This window comes from Babylonia areolata, chromosome 31, assembly GCF_041734735.1.
Source record: "Babylonia areolata isolate BAREFJ2019XMU chromosome 31, ASM4173473v1, whole genome shotgun sequence".
NCBI classification, from domain to species: domain Eukaryota; kingdom Metazoa; phylum Mollusca; class Gastropoda; order Neogastropoda; family Buccinidae; genus Babylonia; species Babylonia areolata.
Window position 1 is genome coordinate 2,526,920 of NC_134906.1, and position 23,310 is coordinate 2,550,229.

A 23,310-nucleotide genomic window follows, 5' to 3' on the forward strand; every position below is an offset into this window, starting at 1 on the left:
CAAACACGCACACGTCCGCATACACATACGCACAGGAAGAGCATTCAAGGTAAAGGACATATATCCCCCCTCACCCCCTCCCCGCCCCAACCTCCGCCCCCCTCATTTATGTCGTCCACACAGTTTAAGTGATAATAATAATGGTATTTATATAGCGCTGAATCTTGTGCATAGACAAATCAAAGCGCTTTCGCACCAGTCATTCACACACATGCATAACTCTAAAACTGGAGAAACTGAAGACAAGGAAGAGGCAGGGAAGGGAGGCTATTTTAAGGCCAGACTTGAAAGAGCTGAGAGTGGAGACTTGACGAAGCGAAAGAGGAAGTTCATTCCAATCGCAAGGTCCAGAGACAGAGAAAGAACGGCGGCCAACAGTCGAGTGTTTGAATCTGGGTATGCGTAAACAGAGTGGATCCGAAGCCGATCGTAGTGAGCGAGATGGAGTGTAGAGGTGAAGGCAGCCACAGAGATAGGAAGCGGCAGTTTTGTGAATACATTTATAACATAGAGTGCTGATCTTGTACTTTATTCGGTGTGAGACAGGGAGCCAGTGGAGATGTTGCAAAAGAGGAGTGATGTGCTCAGATCTTTTCTTTCTGAGGACGAGTCGGGCAGCAGAGTTTTGCATGCGCTGAAGGGACTGAATGGATGAAGCAGGCAAACCAGACAATAGAGAGTTACAGTAGTCAAGGCGAGAGAGAATGAGAGAAACGACAAGTCTAGATGTTGCGTCAGTGGACAGATATTTCCGGACGGCACTGATGCGTCGCAGTTGACAGTAGCAGGACTGACATGTCTGACTGATAAATTTTTGCATGGACAGTGTATTGTCAAGGACAACACCGAGGTTCCTGACTGACGTGGAAAGAGGGATGGATGTACTGCCAAGTTTGATTGTGTCAATTGTGAAGATTAACAGTCAGAATCCCATTCGAAATCCACATGAACCCCCTTCATATTGCTTAAAAAACACAACAATTCAACTGACGGCAGAAAGAGAAAAAACTAATGAAGTAAAATTTGTCAATGATTCGAAGCAATGGAAAGTTATAAAATTCAACATGCTTCCACTTGTGTTTTGTTGCATGGGTTTTTGGATCCAGGCCAGTTCAAAACGATAGCAAAAGTTATGAAAATATGCCAGTCCAAGTCCTCCATTTATTATATTGCTATGTACAGTTTTCTACTGATTTTATCTCTTTTCCTGTTCCATACAAATTCATAGCATAAGTTTTGTAAACCCTGAAAGAAACTGTCATTAGGGTGCGGTGAAAACATCCACAAATGTATCTGAATTCTAACAAAATGAGTGATTTTTAATGTTGTTACTCTTCCAACTGGTGTCACCATATTTAGATTTTGAATAAATGTTTAGCATCAGGAAATCTTTCTGAATAGATTTTTTTAATTTTTTTTTTTTTAGTACAGTCTTTCAATTCATTGATTGATAAACCACACAACTAGTCCTTTAAACTGTGCAGGGTTCCAGTTCGCCTGTAAATGATTAGTGTAATGGACTGAACAGGGTTTTTTTTTTTTTATGGCTGCCTAACCATAACTATTGCGCTTGTTTGAGTTCATATACAATCCTGATTTTCGACCCAAAAATTTAATGTCTCATACATTTATGTTCTAGAGTGGGCCAATTAAGTTCCTGACAAGCTGAAGTCAAAGTCGTTGGTATGAAAAATAAAAGAACAAATACATAACTCTTCGTTTCTTTTCTTTTTTTTGTTTCTTTTCTTTTTTCTCAAACAAGGTTACTCGCGCAGCAACACCGTTCATGTCCTCCCCTTCGTCCACCATTACTCTTTCCTTCTACTTTATTGTCAACGGGAGGCAATCCATTACAATCCACAAGAGAGTAAGGATTGTTCCCCTTAGACCATTCTTTCATTCATGTGTGGTGTTTTAGTGGAAGGACTGGACATTCAGAACTTCATTGTTCAGCAAGAAAAAAAAAGCTACTTCAATTGATTAATTAATCTATTTCTTCTTCTCTTTTAATTCATTAATTCGTTTTATTCAGAATCGCTGTTTATCTGGTTTGCATTTTAGAACTGATTTGAAACCAGTAATGGGCTTCGTCTTGAGAATGCATTTCCGCCCCTGTGAAGAATTCACCAATCAAATCAAGCGACACACAACGTATTCGGTATGTGTTTGTTTGGGGGCAACAAGCCAGCCAGCTTCCTGTGGAAGTCTACGACTTCGTTTTAGGCTTATCATTTAGATATTTTCTACACCAGCAAAGCAACAGCTGTCAGTCCAGTAAGTCAACATGACTATGGAATCAGATGCGCAACCTGAGGAAGCAGTTCAAGAGGAAGTTTTGCTTCCAGATACCACCATAGTGACGCACTGTATCTACAAAAACGACCTCGAGCGATTAGTGAAAAGCTTCGAAGATGATAGTGATCCTTACAAGGAAAGCATCAACGAACTGATCAACGAGAGGGACGATGATGGGAAGTCGCCGCTTGATCTGGCAGCGAGCTTTGGTCGAACAGACATATGTCGCGAGCTGCTTAACAGGGGCGCTGACTTATCCAGCATCACAGACAAAGGTGGGTGCTTTTTTTTTCTTTCAGTTTTAGATAAAAGTGTATCACAGCCATCATTATTGATGTAAATAGTGAGTGAAATGTCATGCATACAGTTACTGTCATGTATACAGTTAATGTGTGTGTGTGTGTGTGTGTGTGTGTGTGTGTGTGTGTGTGTGTGTGTGTGAAGAGAAGAGAATAGAATAGAACAGAATACACATTTCAAAGAGAAACAGTCATGGAAGTATTTTACCAGCATTGGCAGCAGTTCTTCTTGTAATATGATAAGTTTGCTATATGCACCATGTCCACTTGGAATATGTTATTTTTCTCCCTTCTTTTAAGTTAAATTTTGATTTATCAACTTATTTATTTACTTGATTTCAGAGCAGACCAGCACATTCGATAATATATAGGTCATAATCTGCTCCCACCATATACCCCCATGACCCTGCTTCCACACACACACACACACACACACACACACACACACACACACACACACACACACACACACACACTTTTTATACAGTAGATGTGGATTAGCGTATATGGATCAGTCTGCATATTTCAATGCCGAGTTGAAACTGAAACTGAAACTGAAACTCACAGTGGTATTATCACTGTACTGTGTATTTTGGGTTTTTTGTTTGTTTTTTGGTGTGTTTTTGTGTGCATCTTTATACTACAATTTTTGTCATAGTATCAGGAATCAGTATTTTTTCTTTTTGGTGAAATGAACAAAGATTTTTCTTTAAATATTGGGCATATATATGTAAATAAACTGAACCAAAACATATTCAGATAGCACCACAAATCTTTTCCTTTTTTTTTCAACCACTGTAGTACATCATCAAGGGGTATATTCTTGAACAGGTAGGTAAATATACTTAACTAGTATATATATATATATATATATATATATATATATATATATATATATATATATATATATATATATATATATATGTCTCTCTCTCTCTCTCTCTCTCTCTCTGTATATATATATATATATATGTCTCTCTCTCTCTCTCTCTGTATATATATATATATATATATATATGTCTCTCTCTCTCTCTCTCTCTCTCTCTGTATATATATATATATATATATATATATGTCTCTCTCTCTCTCTCTCTCTCTCTCTGTATATATATATATATATGTCTCTCTCTCTCTCTCTCTCTGTATATATATATATATATATATATATATATATATATATATATATGTCTCTCTCTCTCTCTCTCTCTCTCTCTGTATATATATATATATATATATATATATATATATATATATATATATATATATATATATCTTTATGTAATTCTGACAAGAGATTATCATTGACTGAGTAAAAGTTCAGCTGCATTAATAAACGGCTGATCAAACTGTTTTAGGAAATTAAGATCTTTTGATGATGCAGCCTGATAGTACAAATGTTTCATGGTTCTGCTGTTTCTGTTGTTTTGTTGTGTGGTTCTTTCATTTGATTCATCTATTTGTGTGTGTGTGTGTGTGTGTGTGTGTGTGTGGACTGTGTGTGTGTGTGTGTGTGTGTGTGTGTGTGTGTGTGTGTGTGTGTGGTAAATCAAGCTGTTTTGGGGTTGTATTACCCGACTGTGTATACTTAATTTATATGTGTTCCCTTTCTTTTTTTTTGTGTCATGGTTTGTGTGTGCTGGACTCAGCCTTGTTTTGAATGAGATATTGTGAAGGGTAAGTGGTGAGCCTGTGGATGCACAATCAATAATTATTTCTAAGTTGGATGAATAAAAATGTATTGTGTTGTGTTGCGTTGCGTTGCGTTGCGTTGCATTGCATTATATTGTATTGTAATGTATTATATAGAAGTGGATTGGACTGCACTGCACAGTACTGTACTGTACTGCATTGTATAGCATTGTATTGTATTGTATTGTATGGCATTATATTGTATGGCTTTGTATCGCATGACATTGCATTGTATGCTACCTGTATCGCATGGTATGGCATTGTACTGTATTGCATTGTATGACATTGCGTTGCATTGTATTGTACCACAGGTTACTGCCCTTTGCATCACGCTGCCGCCTGGGGTCGGGTGGAGGTGCTGAAGGTGCTGGTGGAGTTCAGTGCCAACCTCCAGCAGCGAAACGTTCACGGAGAACGGGCGCATGAGACGGCCGTCCGCTACAACCAGACGGAGTGTGTGGACTTCCTGGAGTGGGCAGGTGAAGCGTTTGATAATGTGTCTGCCCCTGAAAGCTGTGTATGGCTGCCTACATTACATGGCGGGGGTACATGTAAAAGCCCACTGGTGTACATAAGAGTGAACGTGGGAGTTGTAGCCCACGCATGAACGAAGAAGACGAAGAAGAAGATAATGTGTCTGTATGTGGTGACGTGTGTAGTGTGTGGTGTGGTGTGGTGTGGTGTGGTGGAGTGTGGTGTAGAGTGTGGTGTGGTGTGGTGTGGTGTATTTTGTGTGTTGTGTAGAGTGTTGGGTGGTGTAGTAGAGTGTGGTGTGGTGTGGTGTGAATGTGGTGTGTGGAAAGTGGTCGAATAGTTGAGATACTTATCAGCAAATGAGCACACTTTGAGTCCCTTTGAATCATGCATGCTTGATTGTGTCGTATTTCCTGGAGTGGGGAGGTGAAATGTATTTAATATTGTGTCTGTGTGTGGTGATGTGCAGAGTGGTGTGGTGTGGTGTGGTGTGGTTTGTGTTGTGGGGTGGGGTGGTGTGGTAGAGTGTGGTGTGGTGTGGTATGGTGTAGTGTGGTGTGGTGTGGTTTGGTTTGTGTCGTGTGGTGTGGTTTGTGTGGTGTGGTTTGTGTGTTGTTGTTTGGAGTGTGGTGTGGTGTGTGTTGAGGTATGGAGTGTGGTGTGGTGTGGTTTGTGTTGTGGGATGGGGTGGTGTGGTGCTGTGTGGTTTGTGTGTTGTGGTGTAGTGTGGTGTGGTGTGGGATGGGGGTGTGTGGTAGAGTGTGGTGTGGTGTGGTTTGTGTGGTGAGGTTTGTGTGGTGTGGTTTGTGTGTTGTGTGTGGAGTGTGGTGTGGTGTGTGTTGAGGTGTGGAGTATGGCGTGGTTTATGTGTTGTTTTGTGGAGTGCGCGGTGGTGTGGTGTGCTGTGGTGTGAGGACAGTAAATTTAATTTAAATGGTAAATTTAATGGTTAAGGGACTCATATCTGCAAATGAGCACACTCTGAGTCCCATTGGGCAGGTGAAGCATTTTATGTGTCTGTATGTGGTGATGTGTGGTATGTGTGGTGTGGTATTGTGATGGAGTGTGGTGTGGTGCAGTGTGGCATTGTGATGGAGTGTGGTGTGGTGTGGCATTGTGATGGAGTGTGGTGTCGTGTGGTGTGGTGTGGTATTGTGATGGAGTGTGGTGTGGTGCAGTGTGGCATTGTGATGGAGTGTGGTGTGGTGTGGTGTGGTGTGGTGTGGCATTGTGATGGAGTGTGGTGTGGTGTGGTGTGGCATTGTGATGGAGTGTGGTGTGGTGTGGTGTGGTGTGGCATTGTGATGGAGTGTGGTGTGGTGTGGTGTGGCATTGTGATGGAGTGTGGTGTGGTGTGGTGTGGTGTGGTGTGGTGTGGCATTGTGATGGAGTGTGGTGTGGTGTGGTGTGGCATTGTGATGGAGTGTGGTGTGGTGTGGTGTGGTGTGGCATTGTGATGGAGTGTGGTGTGGTGTGGTGTGGCATTGTGATGGAGTGTGGTGTGGTGTGGTGTGGTGTGGTGTGGTGTGGCATTGTGATGGAGTGTGGTGTGGTGTGGTGTGGTGTGGTGTGGCATTGTGATGGAGTGTGGTGTGGTGTGGTGTGGTGTGGCATTGTGATGGAGTGTGGTGTGGTGTGGTGTGGTGTGGTGTGGCATTGTGATGGAGTGTGGTGTGGTGTGGTGTGGTGTGGCATTGTGATGGAGTGTGGTGTGGTGTGGTGTGGTGTGGTGTGGTATTGTGATGGAGTGTGGTGTGGTGCAGTGTGGCATTGTGATGGAGTGTGGTGTGGTGTGGTGTGGTGTGGAGTGTGCTGTGCTGTGCTGTTGTGGTTTGTGTGGTGTGGTTTGTTTGTGTGTTGTGGTGTGGTGTGGTTTGGTGGAGTGTGGTGTGGTGTGGTGTGGTGTGGTTTGTCTGTGTGTTGTGGTGTGGTTTGGTGGAGTGTGGTGTGGTGTGGTGTGGTGTGGTGTGTTGTAAATGTGGTGTGAGGACAGTGGTCAAATGGTTTAGACACTTACATCTTCAAATTAGCACACTCTGAGCCCCTTTGAATCATGCACGCTTGAGTACATGGATTTCCTGGAATGGGCAGGTGGAAGTGTTTAACATGTCTGTATGTGGAGTGTGTGGTGTGGTGTGTGGGGTGGTGTAGTGTGGTGTGTGGGGTGTGGTGTGGTGTGGTGTGTTGTGGAGTATGGTGCGCTGTGGTGTGGTGGTGTAAATGTGTAAATGTGGTGTGAGGACGGTAGACAAATGGTTAAGGCACTCATCTGCAAATGAGCACACTCATGGGTCCTCTTTCTTCTTCTTTTTTCTTCTGCGTTCACTCGTATGCACACGAGTGGGCTTTTACGTGTATGACTGTTTTTACCCTGCCATGTAGGCAGCCATACTCTGTTTTCGGGGGTGTGCATGCTGGGTATGTTCTTGTTTCCATAACCCACCGAACGCTGACATGGATTACAGGATCTTTAACGTGCGTAGTTGATCTTCTGCTTGCATATACACACGAAGGGGGTTCAGGCACTAGCAGGTCTGCACATATGTTGACCTGGGAGATCGTAAAAATCTCCACCCTTTACCCACCAGGCACCGTCACTGTGATTTGAACCCGGGACCCTCAGATCGAAAGTCCAACGCTTTAACCATTCGGCTATGGCCCCCGTTGGGTCCTCTTTCAATCATGCATGCTTGTGAAAAATTGCTAGGAAATGGCTAGGAAAGCGCAATGATTTTTTTTCCTCTGCACAAGATTCACCACTCTCTAAATACCTCATCTTCTTCTTCTTCTTCTGCTTCTTCTTCTGCTTCTTCTTCTGCTTTGTCTCCTTTTTTTATTATAAATATTAATTAATTTATTTTTTATGTTATTTTTCATTAACATCATTAGGATTAGGATTACTATAATCATCATTAAGATCATCATTACTGTCATAATTGTTCTCCATCTTCGCCTTCCTTCTTGTCATTAGTATTATTATTAGTTATTAGTTATTGATATCATCATCATCACCACCACCACCACCATCATCATTATCATTATCCTCGTCAATATTCTTGTTCTTGTTTCTGTTCTTCTCCTTGTTCTTATTTTTGTCTTATCACTGTTTTCATAAAGAAAGGATCATGCATGGCTACCATGGCAATAATCCATACAGTGAATGCAGTAAAAAACAAACAAACAAAAAAAAAATGCTTGTGGTTGTGCCTTCAGAAGCCAAAGTGAACCTGGTGGAGTACATACGGCTGTGCCACGAGTCTGTGACAGACCCAGAAAAGGCCGGCCACCGGATCAGCAAGGATGAGAAGGTTTGTCTGCAGAGCTTCACTTTCAGTTTCAGTTTCTGTTTCTCAAAGAGGTGTCACTACGTTTGGACGAGTCCAAATACGCTACACCGCATCTGCTAGGCAGACGCCAGACCAGCCGGCTAGCAGCATAAGCCAGTGTGCTTAGTCGGGCCTGGAGATGAGTGCATGCATGTTAAATATAATAATGATAGTAATAATAATAATTATGTACATTTATATAGTGCCCCTTTCTCTCTAAGAGCTCAGGGCGCTTTACATGAAAGAAAAATATTACAAGTTACATGAAACATTCATGGCCACTCTTTCTAAAAAAAAAACACCCCTCCCCCACTTCCTCCCCCCCCTCCCCCCCCCCCCCCACACACACACACACACAACCCCCCTCCCTCCCCCACGCCCCTCCTGAAAAGAAAACAACAAACAAATAAAATGAATGAAAAAAAAAGATAAATTAAATGGCACTAAATGGAAATAGCTGTATACAAATATACAGATTACTGAAATTCAGGTGCCTCTCCATGTAGACATAGGTTCTGTCATAGTGCAAGGAGTTTGTTGTTATTGCTGCTGCTGCTGGTGTTGTTGTTGTTGTTGTTGCTGTTGCTGCTGCTGCTGTTGTTCTTGTTGTTTTTGCCTCAACCTTAATCCCTGTATAATATTGATTCACATGTTGCACAGACATTAGTTCTGTCATGGTGCAAGTTATTTGTGGTTGTTATGACAGGCGCAATAGCCGAGTGGTTAAAGCGTTGGACTGTCAATCTGAGGGTCCCGGGTTTGAATCACGGTGACGGCGCCTGGTGGGTAAAGGGTGGAGATTTTTACGATCTCCCAGGTCAACATATGCGCAGACCTGCTAGTGCCTGAACCCCCTTCGTGTGTATATGCAAGCAGAAGATCAAATACGCGCGTTAAAGATCCTGTAATCCATGTCAGCACTCGGTGGGTTATAGAAACAAGAACATACCCAGCATGCACACCCCCGAAAACGGAGTATGGCTGCCTACATGGCGGGGTAAAAACGGTCATACACGTAAAAGCCCACTCGTATGCATATGAGTGAACGCAGAAGAAGAAGTTGTTGCTGTTGCTTCTTGTTATTGCTGATATGGTGGTGGTGGTGGTGGTGGTGGTGGTTTTTGCCTCAGCCGTGATCCCTGTAGTGTTGTATTGACTGGTGTGGCGTGTTGGACGGCAGACGTTGGTGGTATCATCCTGCAAGGAGAAGACAGAGTGGCTGGACACCATACCGGATGCCTCGACGCGGGACTTCATCGCACAGCGACAGGGTCTGGAGGACGTTGTTGCGCCCGTCATGCAGAAACTGTCCGAACCTCGTAAGTACATAGTTTTTTTTTTCTTTTTTAAATTCAGTTGGGGGCAGGGGTGAGCGCGTGGGGAAGGGGGTTGGGGAATCGGGGGTTAGTATGTACGTCAGTGACAAGCGTGACAAGCGTGTACAGCTTTCTTACTTTTTGGAAATTATATGAACATGTTTTCACGTACACATACAGTGTTTGATAGATTTATCTCACGTTACATATATTCTACGTTTATGTGTGTGTGTGTGTGTTTTGTTTTTGTTTTGGGTTTTTTGTTTTGTTTTGTTTTTCACACAGCAAGGCATCGTCATAATATGACAGATACAAAACGTACAGTGTTTGATTTAATTATCATGCGTTACGTTCTGTTCCACGGTGTTTGAATTTCACACAGCAAATGGAGTATCTCATAATATTAGATTTCTGCTATAAACTAGTAGACATAGAACTTAGATTTCTAGTTGTTAGTTCATTTTGCTTATAAAAAACAACAACAACAAAAAAAAACAACAACTGTGGGAATTAAAAAAAAAATCATTTTGTAAATTTGTATCACAGTTTTGTTGTCTGTGGGTGTGTGCAATTTTATCACTGACACATGTAAGATTTGGTATAAAAAAAAAAAAAAGAAAAGAAAAAAAAGAAAAGAAAAAAAGATACATGTTTGCAAAATTTGTCACCAAAATTTTGTCACCAGTGTGTATGTGTGTAATTAAGTCACCGGTGTCATGACACTTGCATGTTGCCACCACAGGTCCAGAGAAGGAAGTGAGTTGGGTTTGTTTGAGTGTTGTAAAACACACACACGCGCACACACACACACACACACAGACACACACACACACACACAGACACACACACACACACACACACACACACTCTCTGCACCGTGTGTACTAGATCTCAACCAGTGAGCTGTCCATGACTTTTTTTTCTTTTCTTTCTTTCTTTATTATTTTAAATTGAAACAGCTGTCTACTTTGGAGAGAGAGAGAGAGAGAGAGAGAGAGAGAGAGAGAGAGAGAGGGGGGGGGGGGATAGTTACATGGGTGTATAGTGCCTATCTTCAGTTAGAAACCAACTTTGGAGAGAGAGAGAGAGAGAGAGAGGGGGGGGGTGGATAGTTACATGGGTGTATAGTGCCTATCTTCAGTTAGAAACCAACTTTGGAGAGAGAGAGAGAGAGAGAGAGAGAGAGAGAGAGAGGGGGGGTGGATAGTTACATGGGTGTATAGTGCCTATCTTCAGTTAGAAACCAACTTTGGAGAGAGAGAGAGAGAGAGAGAGAGAGAGAGAGAGAGAGGGGGTGGATAGTTACATGGGTGTATAGTGCCTATCTTCAGTTAGAAACCAACTTTGGAGAGAGAGAGAGAGAGAGAGAGAGAGAGGGGGGTGGATAGTTACATGGGTGTATAGTGCCTATCTTCAGTTAGAAACCAAACTCTAAGCGCTTCACAAACAGAGTAATTTGGCACATCAGGCTGCCTACCTAAGTTAAGTCGACTCATAGCAGCCCTCAGGCACTTACCATTCATTTCATGTGTGAATGTGTGCGTGTGTGTGTGTGTGTGTGTGTGTGTGTGTTTAGTAGACAAGGTATGTTTTTGAGTGAACGCATGTATGTATGTATGTGAACATGTAAGAGTCCGTAGCTTCACTGATGTGAATGTGTGCTTGTGTGCGTGTGTGCTTATTAGACAGGGTATGTTTTTGAGTGAACGCATGTACATATGTGAACACCTAGAGTCTGTAGCTTTATTGATGTGAATGTGTGTGTGTGTGTGTGTGTGTGTGTGTGTGTGTGTGTGTGCTTAGTAGACAAGGTATGTTTTTTGAGTGAACGCATGTATGTATGTATGTATGTGAACATGTAAGAGTCTGTAGCTTCATTGATGAGGTAATTACTATATATATATATATATATATCTATATATATCTATATATATATATATATATATATATAAAAGATTCACAAAAGAAGCAGTTGGTTATGAAAGAATATCATTACTGTCGCAGCATTTTAATGATCAGTATCAGTATCAGTAGCTCAAGGAGGCATCACTGCATTTGGTCAAATCCATATACGCTACACCACATCTGCCAAGCAGATGCCTGACCAGCAGCGTAACCCAACACGCTTAGTCAGGCCTTGAGAAAAAACAAACAAACAAAAAGAAAACAAAAAAAAAACCAAACAAACAAACAAAAAAAACCCCCAGACAAAATGCAATGATGATAGCAGGGAAAAAGGAAATTGATTGATAAAGAAAACAGAATATTTGTTACTATGATATGATGTGATGTCATACGATGTGATACGATACGATACGATACGATATATTATACAGGATACTTTATTCATTACAAAATAAGTACTGCAAGGATCTTTCACCCTTTTTCTCTTCCTTCCCACAACAAGAAACAAGAAAAGAAAAAAAAAAACCTCAAAAAAAAAAAAAAATTCTGTGAGATGTGCCTACACTCTGCATGCTATATCTACAGTGGGTTGTTGTGCATTGCACGGTTTTTTTCTGTTGTCTCGATGAGTTTGGTTGTTTATAATCAGGAGTGATGTGCATCATAATAATTTATGGTATAACACCTGCACCTGAAATGTCAAACGCACGTGTGTGTGTGTATGTGTGTGTGTGTGTGTGACCATGTCTGTCATTAGTTTTGGAGTGTTTCTTATGTCGATATAACTGTGGTTCTTTTTAGCTCTGTCCAACCTTTTTTTTTTCATTGATTATGAGTTTCAGGACCAAGTGCCTAGTATTACATGTTTTTCTTTTTCTTCTTCTTCTTCTTTTATTATTATTATTATTATTTTTTTTTTATCTTAGATTCATTTTGATTATTTATGCTTATGTATACAAAACATTTTGCTATCAAAGCTAAATTTATCAGTCTGATTTTTTAGTAGTTGTACAGCTGGTTGCGGTATTTGTATAAAACGTTTAATTTTACTGTCTGTACGTTGCCATACTGATTTGGACTGTGAGAAACAGTATGGAACCTTTGGCGTCATCATCATCTGTTATTATTGATACTGTTGTTTTATTGTTATCATTATCAGTATTTATGATAATTGCTATTCTTCTACTTGTTCTTTATATTAATACCATTAGTATAACTACACTATATTTGCTTAAGTGTACATATTCCGAATACTTCAGTGACATTTCTCCAAAAAATTAGGTGTCTAATTCTAATAGTACTGCCAAAGTGTTCAGACTGTTTAAACATACTGGTGTGTTGATATATTATCAACAGATACCACGAAAGAAACTGTGAATTATGGTTCAGCTCTAGTTAATTCATTGTAAATATGGACACAGATCGTTTTCTTGAGACGTGGAACAAGCTCCTTGATAACCTCCGTTATTCTGATTCCCTCGCATCTTTTAAATCTCGTCTCAAAACTCACCTTTTCCCTCAGCAATAAGTTCAATTGTGGCAGGTCCACTTCCTTTGCGTTAGCTGTGCTTGACTATGTGTGTATACATATGTATGTGTACATAACTACATGCATGTACATGAATGTGTATTGTGTGTGCGTGTGTTTATATAAGTTTGTGCCTGCCTATGTGTGTGTATGTGTTAGGGTAGCTGTTAGATACACATGTATGTTAAAATGTATGTATGCAGTGTGTGTGTGTGTGTGTGTGTAGTCACTTTTTTGGTGTGTGTATGTAACATAGATATGATGTATTATGTTAACAAAAGCGTTTTTGTAAAGCACCTAGAGCAGATTTCTGGATAGTGTGCTGTATAAGTATCCATTATTATTATTATTATTATTAAATAATGTGCACTGTGCCCAGTTATGGCTTTCCTGCCCTGTGGTTTGCACTGTTTTAGAAGGATGGTTCCCTTGCCACACTGGGCCCAAATCCCTTTTAAACACCCACTGCTAGTTTCAGTTTCAGTTTCAGTTTCTCAAGAAGGCGTCACTGCATTAGAACAAGTCCATTTTTGACTCACTTGTGTAAACAAAGTGAGTCTATGTTTTAACCCGGTGCTCGGTTGTCTGTGTGTGTGTGTGTGTGTGTGTGTGTGGTAAACTTTAACATTGACATTTTCTCTGCAAATACTTTGTCAGTTGACACCAAATTAGGCATAAAAATAGGAAAAATTCAGTTCTTTCCAGTCATCTTGTTTAACACAATATTGCACCTCTGGGATGGGCACAAAAAAAAAAGAACAAAAAAAAGAAAAAAAAAGAAGCCTAATTATATGCAAACTGCATTTACTGTTATATTTATATTTTTTTGTATTCTCTAAACTTGGCACTTTGATCTGATATTCTGACCCAACAACAAGAGCAGTCATTATTATCATTTTTTGTTCAAACAGGAACTTCTTTTGCTAAGCATGGAAGTTTTATTTATTTTGCAAACGTTTTGGTGCAGATAGCAAAAAAGGGAAATTACTCTGTAATTAATGCTAGGGGACTTAATTTGATTTAAACTGATCTTTCTCATCTTAAACATTACATTTTGAAATTATACTCAGTACATAAAAAGCTTGGATTTTTTTTTTTTTAAGTGTATCACAAGTGAGTCTTGAAGGCCTTGCCTCTCTTGTTATATATACGCTACACTACACCTGTTAGGCAGATGCTCGACAGAACATGACAGAACATGCTAGTCAGGTCTTGAGTGCACGCAGAAACATATATTTCTGTATACCTATCAGAGTGGATGTTTTTTTCAACAGCATTTTATTGCCAGAGGACACTGCTTATCTTGCCATGGGTTCTTTTTCAAGGAATACAAACTGTCAAGTATCTTAGATTTAATTTAGAGAGAGAGAGAGATATATATATATATATACTTTTTTTTTTTGTTTATTATTTTTCAAATTTATTATAAATTTTTTTATTATTTTATTATTTTATTTTATTATTATTTTTTAAAAATTCATTTATATTTATTTATTTATTTATATATATTTTTGTCAAGACCTGACTAAGCGCGTTGGGTTATGCTGCTGGTCAGGTATCTGCTTGGCAGATGTGGTGTAGCGTATAATGGATTTGACTGGAACGCAGTGATGCCTCCTTGAGCTACTGATACTGATACTTTTTTTTTTCCCCGGACTTTCTTGGGTTGACCACCGTTTTATTTTGTACATGAATTCATTATAACAATTCAGAGTAGATGGAAAAGAAAGGGGGTGGGGGGGTGGGGGGGTGGGGGGGGGGTTGGGGGGGGGGACAAAGAAAGAAAAAATTTTTTGAATACAGTGAACATTAACAATAACATCATCATCATAAGTCATTATACTTATATTATTCTTTTTCTTTTTTTTTTCCTTTATTTTTCAATTTGGTTAAGGTGGACACATTTTCATCATGTGTAACAGTGCAGTTTTATAACATATAATAGACATTATGCCCAGCATCGGCATAGAGTTGTGGACACTTTGCTTAGCTAACGTAATGTGAAAAGAACACACTCCATACATTGTTTTCTGAAAAAACCCCAAAACCCCCAAAAAACACAACATATGGAGTGTCTTATGTATGAACACATTTCCTCTAGTTTTCCATATGTAACTATACAAAACACCCATTACACCTGATACTGATACTGATCAGGATTTAAGGCCCTCTGTTTCGGCATGGTGTTTGCGTCCTTTGGGAAAGGGACTTTACTCTGATTTTCCTGATGCCGCCCAGGAGAGAAACGGGTGACGTTGTTTGTCAGGGAAAGACGACGGGCGCAATAGCCGAGTGGTTAAAGCGTTGGACTGTCAGTCTGAGGGTCCCGGGTTCGAATCACGGTGACGGCGCCTGGTGGGTGAAGGGTGGAGATTTTTACGATCTCCCAGGTCAACATATGTGCAAACCTGCTAGTGCCTGAACCCCCTTCGTGTGTATATGCAAGCAGAAGACCACATACGCACGTTAAAGATCCCGTAATCCATGTCAGCGTTCGGTGGGTTATGGAAACAAGAACATACCCAGCATGCACACCCCCGAAAACGGAGTATGGCTGCCTACATGGTGGGGTAAAAACGGTCATACACGTAAAAGCCCACTCGTGTGCATACGAGTGAACGTGGGAGTTGCAGCCCACGAACGCAGAAGAAGAAGAAGTAGTCGGGGAAAGACAACTGGGTCCTGCCTTCCTGTGCTGAGTCTTTGACACAGTTTCAGTTTCAGTTTCAGTAGCTCAAGGAGGCGTCACTGCGTTTGGAACAAATCCATGTACGCCACACCACATCTGCCAAGCAGATGCCTGACCAGCAGCGTAACCCAATGTGCTTAGTCAGGCCTTGAGAAAAAAAAAAAAGAAAAAAAAAGAAGAAAAAAAAAGATAAATACAGAAAAAAAGAACTACTACTACAAATAATAATATGTATAAGGCGCAAAAACATGATGAAGCCAACTATAGGCGTACATAAAAAACAAAAAAAACAACAAAACAAACTAAATAACTAAATAATAATAATATAATAAAAGAGTCACTGGGTTACGCTTCTGGTCAGGCATCTGCTTGGCAGATGTGGTGTAGCGCATATGGATTTGTCCGAACGCAGTGACGTTTCCTTGAGCTACTGAAACTGACACAATGGACATGAATTCACTGCCCTTACAGCCCTAAAAATGGCTATGGGACCTTTAACGTGTAAAAACCGAACAGTATGTTTCTGACTGATAAGTTATCAAGCGTTGTCTCTCTCTGCGTTATCCTGTTTGCAATGTCTGAATAATGGCCATCTTTATGTCAGGCACCATGACCAAAATATTATTAGTAAAAGAATTGGTATGTAAGCATATCCTTGACTTTCAGTGAAGTGAGCATTAAAAGTAAAGTTTGTATCGAAGTTCCCTCCATAGCATAGCTTGTTGTTAGATTGCAGTATTAGAGATGGCTTTTTTTTTTTTTTTACTTCACAAATGAGATGGGTTTTTTTTTGTTTTTGTATTTTTCCTTAAAGAACAGTGAATTGAATTTTTAACATTGTGGTAGCATTTAAGGTCTTAATTACAGTTACCAAAATGTTAATGACTGTTTGAATATTGAGAGACATACATGTGTGTGTGTGTGTGTGTGTGTGTGTGTGTGTGTGTGTGTGTTTGGCTGTGTTTATGGAAAACAACACACACGTGTAACATTTTGTATCTGAGAAGAGAGACTTCACTAATGATTTTTTTTGTGTGTGTGTCTTTATTTCAGCGCCAGAAAAACCCGAAAAAAAGTAAATAACAGAACACTCGGTGGAGACCAACTCCTGAGCATGTCACACAGACATGCAATGCCAGTTGTGAAAGATTTTTTTTACGACATACCTTCAGTCACTGGCATACAGTGAACAGAATTAGCACTTCCCTGCTGTTGCTTGTGTTGATTAACCACAAATTCTCCACACACCCTCGCCCCCCACCTTCCCATCACCCAATGCCCTACCTATCAGCCTATACTAAAACTGTATTTTTATTCAAATGTGGTGATTTTTTTTTTTTTCCAATATGCATAATAAAATTGTCGTGAAGTATTTTGATGGTCAGTTTGATGATGATGGTATTACTCTGTGTGTGTGTGTGTGTGTGTGTGTGTGTGTGTGTGTACATGAAGTGTGTGTTTGTGTTTCTGTGTGAGTGTGTGTCTCAATGTGAGTGAGTGAGTGAGTGAGTGTGTGTGTGTGTATGTGTGTGTGTGTGTGTGTGTGTAGGGGTGTGATTGTAGCTGGTAGACCACCATTACTTCTAACAGTGATAGATGGTGCAATAGCCAAGTGTTTAGAACTCTGGACTTTTGACCTGAGGGCTATGAGTTTGAATCACATACATGCAAGGCACATGGTGGATTAAGAGTGGAGGTTTTATTTTCCAACAGATGCGCAGACCATTTTAGTGCCTGAACCCCTCTTCATGTGCAAAGGCATGAAGATAAAATACACACTTGTTGCTTTGTGATTTCTGCAGAACAATTCGCTAGTGAAGTTTGTATAAATGATGTGTAGTCTAGAAAGATTATAAAAAAAAAAAAAAGATGTCAATTACAAACAACAAAAAAAGAAAAACAGTACATTACGACAATGCGTTCTTTCTGTGAAGTGAAGTCTTACACAGAATCATTTGTTGTAAAAGTAAATGATAAAATGCAAGCTGGTCATTACAGCTCTCTCTCTCTCTGTGTCACACATGCATGCATGCTCACAGTGTGTGCGCACACAAACACGCGCGCACATGTGCATGCTCAAACAAACACACACACACACACACAAACACGATCTGTGTCACATACAAGAACGGTTTATTCATCACAACACAAATTCACAGAGTTCAACAACAATCCAAAAACAGCCGGAAGACCAAAACCAAGAACACAAAACAAAATATACATGCAGTATGGTTTGTTCATCATCTGTCCTGTCTGGAACTATTTCAGGGTGTTTCTACAAACAAGATACAGCACGAAAAACATTCCATCCTACTTCATTGACCGCAAACGGTTTCTAATGATGTAATCATACTTTCTCTCCTCCATACCCTGCATGCAGAATTCGCAACTGAAATAGTTCCAGACATTTTTTTTCGATAGATACTTGTGTGTCAAAAATAAAATTGTCTCACTATCTTTCTCTTTCCCTCTCTCTCTCTTCTACCTCAGCTTTGTGAAGAGCCATTCCTGGGGCGCCGCACAAAATTTCACCAGATCCTTTCAGATCTGGTTGCTGTGTGACAAAGTCAAGCTCTCTAAAAGAAGAAAAAAAAAAATCAAAATCCACATAACTGGACAAAAAACAGAAACGCCAAAGAATCGACAGACAGAAAATGCAAAAAAACTTAGCCGTATGAAGTGCACAGGAACAGAAGTCGAGATGGCTGCCGGAAAAAGAGGGCGCTAGCCAGCGGGACAAAGGGGAGGTTACCTACTTCCGGGAGGTTATCGGCTGTAGTTACTTTCGTTTTCTCCGCATAGGCGGATAGTAGTTTGCACAGGACAGGAATGTCAGACCCCTGCCGGAGTCTGCACTAGTGGGTCACGGTTAAGTATGTGTAATTAAATCCATGATATACTCGGCTCTTTTCCACTCAACAGCCCTGATCTAGCATTGCAGATTTAAAAAAAAAATTATTTTATATATTTTTTTTATACAAGTCTTTCCTGTGTTGGTGTTTATTCATTTTTGTCCTGAACAATGTAAATGAAAGTGTATACACACATGTATGTCACTATGGCGTTTCAACCAATGACATATTTGTAGTATTATAATAAGCATGTCCTGAATGTATGAAAATTTTTGTTCACAAGAGTGGAAAGAATTAAATGTTAACGTTGGCGCATTTTCCTGTTTGCAAGTGAAGAAAAAGAATCTTGTCATATTACCTTGTCTGCAAGGCAAGTCAAAAAAAAAAAAAAAAAAAAAAAAAAAAGAGAGAGAGGCAGAGAGTGAGATAGAAACTCTAAAGAGTGAGAGAGACAGAGAAAGTGAAAGAGAGAAACACTAAAGACAGAGAGAGAGAACAAGACAGAAGAAAGAATACTGGATGATATTCGTGGTCGTGCAGTCTACACAATTTCTGTCAGTTGTTTCGCCAGATCCAGGATGTCTGGAAACATGTCTGTTCTCTGCTGCCAGCTCTCAGGAATACCGTCCAACCCAGTCTGTGAAACACAGCGATAGTGCAAAATACACACAAACACGTATCTGTCTATACACACACACACAGACTCACTCATACCCACACCCACAGTCATACATGCACAAACCCATGCACACTTACACCCACACACACCAACAGTCACACCCCCACCCAGAAACATATGCACGCACACACACACACACACCAAAACCCCCACATCGTCCCCCTACACACATCCATACCTCCATACACATCAACCCAGCCACATCAACCTCCAATCATACACACTCACACCCACCCACCCCTCCATCCCCCCCCCCCCCCCCCCACACACACACACAGTCACTAACACACACACACCAACACACACACACACACATCCTTCCCAAACCTACATACACACCAACCCAACCACCAACCCCTCCCTTCCCCCAGCCCCTCCACCCGCTCACAACACACTCACAACACACTCGCAACACCAAAATCCCAGGAGGGGATGGTTCCCTGCAGACTGCCGACGCTGGAACTGTGACGGACGAACCCAGGTGTAGCCGTGTATGGGGGAATCTAAATGGTGCAGATGATGGGGCAGCAAAAAAAAAAAAAAAAAAAATCCCAGGAGGGGAAAACTACAGCGCTCACCTGTGCAGCCATGCAGGCAGCGATGAAGCCGCTCCGCGAGGCGTTGCAGCCACCGACTCTGATGGTGGCGCGCACGGCCGATGTGAAGTCCTTTCCCGTCAACGCCCCCTGTAGGGCGGACTGGAAGGACCCTGGCAAATCTGCGACAGCGTTAACAGGCAACGTTCTGTCACTGTGACGTACTGTCTGTGAACTGATGTTGTGTTGCAGAAACTGACCCCGGCAAATCCGTGACAACGTTAACAGGCAACGTTCATTCTATCAATGTGACAAATATCATCTGTGAACTGATAATCAATTATCTATTGAATGATTGATGGACTGATTTATTTATTTCTCTATTTATTCATTTATCTATTCATTTATTCACTTATTAATTAATTAATCAATTTATCTATTCATTCATTCATCTGGTCATTTATTCATCTATTTATACATTTTACAAATGATAGAATTCAAATATGAAAATCAATACCTTAACTAGCTGTCTAAAAAGAAAACAAAAACAAAAAAAAACAAAACAAACCCAACAGTAAGCAGGACAGGACATTAAACAAAAACAACCCCCCCCCCCCCCCCCCCCCCCCAAAAAAAAATCCTACTCCTCCTCACTCTATGTTATTTCTAAAAAAACAAAAACAAACAAACAAAAACAACAACAACAACAAAACCCACACACGCCTATCACCACTCACGTCAGTCTTTGCGGAAGTTCTGTGTGACGGCGGCGTGGTGGGAGAGGTCCAGGCATTTCTGCACCTGTCGCAGGTAGCCGATGGCCGCGCGGTCAAGCTCCTGCGGGTTCTGACGGCCTTTGTCCCCGAGGTCGGTCATGACCTTCTCCAGGACTCCGTCACTTTTCCCGTGAAGAATGTACTGCTCCAGCACTCTGACGGAGAGACCAGTTTTCACTTTCACTTTCTCAAGGAGGTATCACTGCGTTCCAACAAGTCCATAATATACGCTACACCACGTAATAATAATTTTTTGACTCACTTGTATAAACAAAGTGAGTCTATGTTTTAACCTGGTGTTCGGTTGTCTGTGTGTGTGTGTGTGTGTGTGTGTGTCCGTGGTAAACTTTAACATTGACATTTTCTCTGCAAATACTTTGTCAGTTGACACCAAATTAGGCATAAAAATAGGAAAAATTCAGTTCTTTCCTGTTATCTTGTTTAAAACAATACTGCACCTCTGGGATGGGCACAAAAAAAAAGAAAAATGAAACCTAATTATATGCAAACTGCATTTACTGTTATATTTATATTTTTTGTATTCTCTAAACTTGGCACTTTGATCTGATATTCTCACCCAACAACAAGAGCAGTCATTATTATCATTTTTTGTTCAAACGGGAACTTCGTTTGCTAAGCATGGAAGTTTTATTTATTTTGCAAACGTTTTGGTGCAGATAGTAAAAAAGGGAAATTACTCTGTAATTAATGCTAGGGGACTTAATTTATCACAAGTGAGTCTTGAAGGCCTTGCCTCTCTTGTTTTTTTTTTGCTGCCCCATCATCTGCACCATTTCAGTGGCATTACTCCCACGCTGCTCATTTTTTTAGAATCCCCCATACACGGCCACACCTGGGTTTGTCCGTCACAGTTCCACCATCGGCAGTCCGCAAGGAACCATCGATATTAGGTCGCCAGGAGGCCACACACCAGAGGAGACCCTGCACTGCTGCTGAGTCACTTCGGTAGTGTTCAGTGGTGCCTGTTCTGATTCAACTTACTTAGGACACCACCTACTAAGCCCACTACACCACATCTGCTGGACAAATCCCTATACACTACACCACATCTGCTGGACAAATCCCTATACACTACACCACATCTGCTGGACAGATGCCTGACAACAGCATAACCCGACACGCTTAGGCCTTGCAATGCAACACAATATAATCCAGTGCAATGCAATGTAATGCAATGCAACACAAGGCAAGGCAATGCAATCCAACAAAACGCAACACAAGGCAATTCAAAGCAGTGCAATGCAATACAATCCAACCCAATCCAATCCAATAAAACACAACACAACAAAACACAACACAAAACAATGCAACCCAACCCAACCCAACCCAACCCATCAGTTACCCACCCACCTTGCCGCAGCCAGCCCCATGCAGATGGCAGTGTCCGAGTTCTGGGTCACTCGTAGCACGTCCTCCACCCTGTCCAGCATGTCGGCGCGACCTGCGTACAGCGCGCACACCGGCACCATCCGCAGCACGCAGTCGATCTGGTCGTCCGTGTCGGAACCTGGAGGCACATGGCATGCGAGGACAGGCCTCTGGGCATTAGTTTTTACCCAGCTGAAAGTTCACGGATGGTGTTTGTTTCTATTGATTTGTTCACCATGACGACTGGTACTGACTTGGGAGGTGAGCGTACTTTACCTGTTTTTGTTGCAAACAATGAACTGCCAGGGTTTGATAAAAAGCATTTCTCTACTTCCGAACTCTGTGCGGCTGCAGAAAAGGTTACAGGCTACAATTCAATAGAAGGAGCCCAGCGCATAGGTGGACTTTGGAGGATTTATCCTCGACAAAAAGATGCAAGAGTCAAGTTGCTGTTGTTGTTCTTCTTGGTTCGTGGGTTGCGACTCCGTATGTACACACAAGTGGGCTTTTGATGTATATGACCATTTTTACACCTGCCATGTAGGCGGTCATTCTCCGTTTTCAGGGGTGGGTGGTGGGGAGGGGGTGGGTGGTGGTGGGGTGGTGGTGTGGGGAGGGGGTGGGTGGTGGTGGGGTGATGGTGTGGGGAGGGGGTGGGTGGTGGGGAGGGGGTGGGTGGTGGTGGGGTGGTGGTGTGGGGAGGGGGTGGGTGGTGGTGGGGTGGTGGTGTGGGGAGGGGGTGGGTGGTGGGGAGGGGGTGGGGAGGAATGCTGGTTATGTTCTTGTTTCCATAACCCACCGAACGCTGACATGGATTACAGGATCTTATACATGCATAGTTAACTCTTTCCATACGAACAGCGAAAGAGACGACGTTAACAGCGTTTCACCCCAATTACCATCATCAAAATATTGCAAGCGGAAGGCTCTTATACTGAAGACGTGAATGTTGACAAAGAATACCACAATTCTGATGACAGAAGCTAAAGGTTGGGTCATTCAGACACCCACTGGACATCCGAGGGGTCTGTGTAGAGGAGAAGAGAGGACTGGCCGTACTGAGTGAGTTAATCTTCTGCATGTGTATATATATATATAGAGAGAGAGAGAAGGGGATAGAGGCACTAGCAGGTCTGCCAATCTGTTGACCTGGGAGATCAGAAAAATCTCCAACCTTTATGCATCAGGTGCCATGACCTGGATTCAAACCTGGGGCCCTCATACTGAAAGTCCAATGCTTTAACCACTCAGCAGTTGTGCCCATCATGTGGGTAAGATAAGATAAGATAAGATAAGATAAGAATAACTTTATTATCTCCAACTGGAGAAATTTGGTCAGGTGCATTATCACTACATAGACAAGTAAACAACATGGGGACCATAACTGTAAAAGCCAACAACAGCCCCTACAAATATTACGAAGATACAAATGTAAAAAATATCACATACATTGTTTCATACATACATCCACACACTGCAGGTAATAATTAGTATTTTTAATATAAAAACAGAAAGAATTAAGAAACATTATTTGAATATAATTATAAACATAGCCTA

At 41.3% G+C, this 23,310-nt stretch overlaps 2 protein-coding genes across 2 annotated transcripts in view; one reads left to right on the forward strand and one right to left on the reverse strand.

The window, feature by feature from the left end:
• Nucleotides 1-2,164: 2,164 nt before the first annotated feature.
• LOC143275931 (ankyrin repeat domain-containing protein 45-like) lies at nucleotides 2,165-16,886 on the forward strand. Its single transcript, XM_076580277.1, has 5 exons — nucleotides 2,165-2,570; nucleotides 4,595-4,762; nucleotides 7,971-8,065; nucleotides 9,264-9,402; nucleotides 16,575-16,886. The coding sequence occupies exons 1-5, from the start codon at nucleotides 2,285-2,287 to the stop codon at nucleotides 16,598-16,600; spliced, it is 714 nt and encodes a 237-aa protein (XP_076436392.1). The 5' UTR covers nucleotides 2,165-2,284; the 3' UTR covers nucleotides 16,601-16,886.
• A 2,004-nt stretch (nucleotides 16,887-18,890) lies between these two features.
• Nucleotides 18,891-23,310, reverse strand: part of LOC143276086 (crystallin J1A-like) — a 13,617-nt gene continuing 9,197 nt past the window's right edge. Inside the window, exons 5-8 of the mRNA XM_076580477.1 lie at nucleotides 21,736-21,892; nucleotides 20,326-20,519; nucleotides 19,631-19,770; nucleotides 18,891-19,010 (exon numbers count right to left, since the gene is read on the reverse strand). Coding sequence (XP_076436592.1) covers nucleotides 20,327-20,519; nucleotides 21,736-21,892 — 350 coding nt within the window. The 3' untranslated portion in view covers nucleotides 18,891-19,010; nucleotides 19,631-19,770; nucleotide 20,326. The remainder of the gene's footprint in view (nucleotides 19,011-19,630; nucleotides 19,771-20,325; nucleotides 20,520-21,735; nucleotides 21,893-23,310) is intronic.

Bases quoted from the DNA above. Each gene is read 5' to 3' on its own strand.
- LOC143275931 (XM_076580277.1), top strand. From the start codon at position 2,285: ATGACTATGGAATCAGATGCGCAACCTGAGGAAGCAGTTCAAGAGGAA. The intron at 4,763-7,970 runs GTGAAGCGTTTG...TTGTGCCTTCAG, and splicing joins GGACTTCCTGGAGTGGGCAG to AAGCCAAAGTGAACCTGGTG. The intron at 8,066-9,263 runs GTTTGTCTGCAG...GTTGGACGGCAG, and splicing joins GGATCAGCAAGGATGAGAAG to ACGTTGGTGGTATCATCCTG.